The 5,002-nt window shown below is 47.0% G+C and overlaps 2 protein-coding genes across 3 annotated transcripts in view; one reads left to right on the top strand and one right to left on the bottom strand.

Moving 5' to 3' along the window:
• The window catches only part of LOC109517705 (dual specificity protein kinase CLK1-like), a 16,673-nt gene extending 12,815 nt beyond the window's left edge, over positions 1-3,858 (bottom strand). For both annotated transcript variants that reach the window (XM_019873042.1, XM_019873033.1), the window contains exon 1: positions 3,771-3,858. The gene's annotated coding sequence lies outside the window, so the exon portion shown is untranslated. The remainder of the gene's footprint in view (positions 1-3,770) is intronic.
• The window catches only part of LOC109516858 (rho GTPase-activating protein 24-like), an 11,919-nt gene that overhangs the window by 5,835 nt on the left and 1,082 nt on the right, over positions 1-5,002 (top strand). The window contains exons 3-11 of the mRNA XM_019871651.1: positions 2,100-2,216; positions 2,475-2,682; positions 2,751-2,883; positions 2,980-3,053; positions 3,141-3,262; positions 3,337-3,541; positions 3,792-4,051; positions 4,262-4,859; positions 4,952-4,998. Of these exons, the coding sequence (XP_019727210.1) occupies positions 2,100-2,216; positions 2,475-2,682; positions 2,751-2,883; positions 2,980-3,053; positions 3,141-3,262; positions 3,337-3,541; positions 3,792-4,051; positions 4,262-4,859; positions 4,952-4,998 (1,764 nt within the window). The remainder of the gene's footprint in view (positions 1-2,099; positions 2,217-2,474; positions 2,683-2,750; positions 2,884-2,979; positions 3,054-3,140; positions 3,263-3,336; positions 3,542-3,791; positions 4,052-4,261; positions 4,860-4,951; positions 4,999-5,002) is intronic.

Raw genomic sequence — 5,002 nt, 5'->3', positions numbered from 1 at the left:
GGACATACAGAAAGATCCAAATGCGGGAACGGAGGCCTAAGAATGTTGATCGAGGCGGAAGGCGGGAACGCATCTTGAAGAGTCTTTGAGGATGGAGGGAAAGATGAAGAATTAGTCATGTGGATGCGGGACAAGGATGTCAAATCCAGTTCCAGAAAGTAAAAAGCTTTCGCCACGAGTGCTTCTGCTCAAGCGGCAGTTAAGGGCCCGTTTACCTGTCGGCTGTGTGAAAGCCAAACCGTGGCAGGCTTTTTACTTTCTGGATCTGGATTTGACATCTCTGATGACCCCATTCCTACTTTTATATGCAAAACAGTACACTGCAAGTCTGTGTTCATTTGCATGAATGAACTTTTACAATAAAAGTCCCTCGATCTGTGCTTTTTGTTGAATTAATCGACAAAATACTGACTGGGAATTTATCCTGGGCATCAAGATCAAAAGCACAAGACACCCTACTTTTTGTGAGTTGCGCTTTTAAAACTCACAGGGCACCTCCTTCACGATGACCAAAACCGACCTCGCGCGTGTATTTTCACAGGAAAGACAAAGTACGTTTTTTTTGTGGTGATGAAAATGTTGACATTTATTCTCAAATCCAGCCAAAAATAATCATGTGCAGACACTAGAAACCACAACAAACAAAAAGGACATATTTTGAGACATACTTCAGTCCATTTAGAGGAGGGGTGGGCAACATACGGCACATGGGTCATACAGCATATATACAGGCTGCAAGGGCATTTTTTTTCTGGGCCAGAAAAGTTAAGATGGTGGCGGGGGGAGAGCAAAGTAGTACCAATTTTCTGCAATACTTGCTTCTGATCGCGGCTCATTTGGTCACTGTGCATAATGTTACAGTGGCTTAACCGCCTCCTGTCTTTTTTTTTTTTTTTTTTTTTAAATCAAGGACAGTCCATTTGATTAGTACACATTGCATTTGTATCTTTTAGAACTGCTTGCTTTCAAACATTTATTTTGGTACAATTTTATGTACATTTTACATGCAGTATCAGTTGGTGAAACCGGTGTCGGCGGTTATCTTTTTTATCTCTCTCTCAAAATTCCCAAGGAGTGTTACATGTTTTTTTCCCCAGTAAGGACCGTGGAGAACTCTGCCAACCTTTAGACGTGAACAAAAAGTCATATTCACAGATGCTGTTATTTTTTTCTTTTCAAGGGAAAGGAACGCCACGCCAAAGTAACAGTGACACCACTTGGTGCACTTACTGAAAATAAAAGTGCAAGAACTAAAACAACAAAAAAGTGCAACTACAACAGAAAAAAGAGAGAATACAAGCTTCACATATGAGAACCATTGCAATAACAGCTGCAATTAAGCCGTGTTGCTTCTTTTTTGACAATTTGAAAAACAAACTAAACGTACTTCTATCATGTACTGACTACACTAGTCATGAAACCATCTAAACAATAGAGAGGCAAGGAAGACAAAAAAAAAAAAAAGTAGAAAAGTGAACCATTTCAACACAAGTGGGTCAGGCATTGTCCCGAGACCACAATTTTGTTACTTCAGTATACTTCATGAACATCTTCCGGATTAATTAAGCAGATCATGATGGTTGGTATAAAGTGCAATTACAGGACGGGCTTCTTCAATCATTTTGAAAGGATCATGGCAAGATTATTCGGAAATCACTTTTTCACGAGTGACAATTTGCACAGGTTTAAATAGATCCCGCTGCATATATTTCGGTATAGCGGAGCTAAGCGAACTTCCTGTGCACAAAAGTAGGATTGAAAAAAAATTGGATTTTCATCATATTCACTTTACCGTATTATTTATAATTAATTGAATTATAATTAACCAAGCACTTGAAAAAAAATGACCATTGAACTGTTTGACAGATGCTTGCAACTCTAAAACACCATGAGGGGACAGCATCACTGTACCAACGCCTCCTTGTTTCCTGTTTTGAAGAATAGTTGTCCTGCATTTTGCTTTTAACTCCTCTGTGTAAAAAAGAAAAAAAAAAAAAAGATCTCACATCCTCGTGACTGGCTAAACAAACGCTTTGGGATGGGGACTTGTCCCTTCAATGCCAGAACCATAAAGAGCACGTTTGGGTTGGTGTGCGCAGGGAACAGAGACGTGTTGGCCAGCCCGGGCTCGTATTTCTTCCTGTCCAATAGCGCCGGCCAGGGGGACGAGTGGCTGAAAAGCCTCAACAAGTCTGGAGTCTGGATTCCCTTCACAGGTAAACAAAATGAGCCTTTTGGGATACTTGGTTTTCACCCTAGAACTTGTACGGAATGTGCTTCACCCATTGCTAAGTAACTTTTATTGGCCTTTTCTATTGGGATTGCATCGTGAGAAAGTAAAAGAGCCTAAGAGTGATCTAAGATACTAAAGAGAAGCCATACTGAGGTGTTAAGCACGGCATCACTGCAGTTTGGCGTTACGTATCTTACCCTGTCTGCCACTGCGACGCAACTTATTTGCGACTCCGGCTTAGGTGTGTTCGGTCAGCGTCTGGAGGAGACGGTGCTGTACGAGCGTCGTTACGGCGTACGCTCGGTTCCCCTGGTGGTGGAGCAGTGTGTGGCCTTCATACGAGAGCGGGGCCTCCAGGAGGTGGGCTTGTTTCGTCAGCCGGGACGGGCGAGCTTGGTGAGGGAGCTGCAGGAGGCCTTTGATGCAGGCGAAAGGCCTTCCTTCGACAGGTCCGCCACCGACTTTTTGGGGTTTGTGGCGCAGTCGGTCATTTCAACTGAGCTTGATGTGTTTGCAGTAATACAGATGTCCACACGGTGGCGTCGCTGCTGAAGCTCTACTTGCGACAGCTGCCGGAGCCTTTGATTCCTTTCAGTCACTACCAGGACTTCCTGCTCAGTGGCCAAAAGCTTTCGAGCGACCGCACGCAGGTGAGGTGCCACTCCAAAAAAAAATGAAAATATGGAAAAGAGTGAGAAATTGGACTTTTGAAAAGTACACTTCAACCCCTCTTTTTGCAATGACAGGGCTTGGGGGAGTTGAGGAATCTTCTTCAGGAGCTACCTGTGGCCAATTTCAACCTTCTTAAGTTTATATGCCAGTAAGACCTACAGAATAACTATCGAATACGAGTTAAAGCGCTGCTCGGTCAAGGTGCCACTGTTGTAAGTCTTCGCTTTGCGCACAGATTTCTCAACGAGGTACAGAGTCACTCAAAAGGGAACAAGATGAGCTGCCAGAATTTAGCCACAGTCTTTGGACCAAACATTCTTCGGGCCAAAGCAGAGGACCCGGAAAGCATCATGGGAGGTAAACGCCAACTCACAAGGCTTCGGCGGTGAGGTCTTAAGTGTCAGAAAGACCTTTGAAGGATTGTGTTCCAGGTGCAGCGCAAGTTCAAGGGCTGATGTTGGAGCTGATCAGAGAGCACCAGTCCCTGTTTCCCAGAGTTCCTGCGCATACTGCCAGAGGGTTTTGCGCTTCGCCCGGTGCTCTCAGACGACCGCATCTGCACCAGCCGCCCTGCCTTCGCCAGATGTCGCTACCGCTTATTGCAGAGCGGTGCAGAGAGCCGGGACACGCTACTAGGTACCTTCTGGATTTCTGACTGTGAAATCACGCTCTCAACCATCTCTAAATCCTGCATGAAGACCCTTTAACCCACAGGGGGCAAAAATATTCACACTAAAATCCAGTGGATTTAGAATAGACCCTCAAGGAACATTGACGGCTCTGTTAACATCGCATCATCATCATCGGCAGCGATTGAAAGAACTAACACATCCATTTTGACAAAGTGAGAAGTCAGTGTAGATACCTGTTTGACTTGTTGCTGCAGCTTTATCCCCTCAGCTGCAGCCACGTCAGAGGTAACCTCAGACAACAAGACTTTCCTTGGCCATCGCTACACCTCGTCGCATCCGGAAAACTGCTTCTACCCGCTACCTTCCTCAAGTCAGCCCCTGCACAACCACGGCCAGGAGAAGACGAGAGATCTACATCAGTGCCTAACCACCGGTGGATCATCCCCCGCAAATGTTTGTAGCTGGATGGAGGTCTGGACCAGTCTGGGAGAGGCAGGCGACAGAGGTGGCAAAAGTACTCACAGTCTGTAATTGAGTAGAAATACGGAGACTTGTGAAAAAAAAAATACTCTGGTATAAGCTGCAGTACGGATTCAACTCGTTTACCTATTAAAAGTAGAGATCTGTTTTCAAGTGCAGGGAGTGAAAGTTAAAAGTCATTCAAGAAAGTAATACTATCTACTTAAATCCAGTAACGAAACATTTGTACTCTCTTACCCCGCAGCAGTGGCAGGCGAGCACCTGTGGAGTTCCAGCGCCACCCAGATCGCAGGGGCAGAAGGCGAGGGTCCCCAAGCGGCCGGCGGAGGCGGCAGTGAGGTGCAGGAAGACAGCACCCCATCGGATTATGACAACCTGAACAGAGCGCCTTCTCGTCAGACCATGGAGGATGTCGCCGGTGAACATTTCGACCCCAACGGTGAGGGCAACTCCGGCGAGGAATCAGAGGAGGCGTGGCAGACCGTAGACGACTCCTCGTCGTGGTCCTCCTGCGAGGTTTTACAGCCGGACCAGGGCAGCGATCCCGAGGGTCGAGTTGGTCCTGACTTGAAACCGATGAGATCCCCCTCGAGTCAAGCTGCAGAAGATGACAAACACCTCGACGGTGACACGGAAAGTGACCTTGACGGAGGACGCCATCTGAACACGCCGACATCCGGCTCGATCCTCAGCCCCCTCAGCACCGGCAGCTCAGAGGTGTTCCTCCCGTCTGGCCCTCCGGAACCTTCAGCATCCGAGCCCGATGATGCTGAGTCGCTCCTGACTGAACTTCGACAGCAGATGGCCCAGCAGAGGAGCGAGTACCAGGCTAGGATACACAGGTACAAAAATACAAAAGGTTTTTGGCCTCCGTGCTGTTTTCGACCAAATGACAATTGATCACGGAAAAGTGGATGCTGCACTCTCACCACAGGTTAGAGCGCTGCAACGACGCCCTTGAGCGGCAGGTGGCCGCACTGCGCGA

The sequence above is a fragment of the Hippocampus comes genome, unplaced genomic scaffold (genome assembly GCF_001891065.2).
Source record: "Hippocampus comes isolate QL1 unplaced genomic scaffold, H_comes_QL1_v1.1 scaffold33, whole genome shotgun sequence".
NCBI lineage: Eukaryota > Metazoa > Chordata > Actinopteri > Syngnathiformes > Syngnathidae > Hippocampus > Hippocampus comes.
This window is presented reverse-complemented; position numbering and strand designations above follow the sequence as displayed.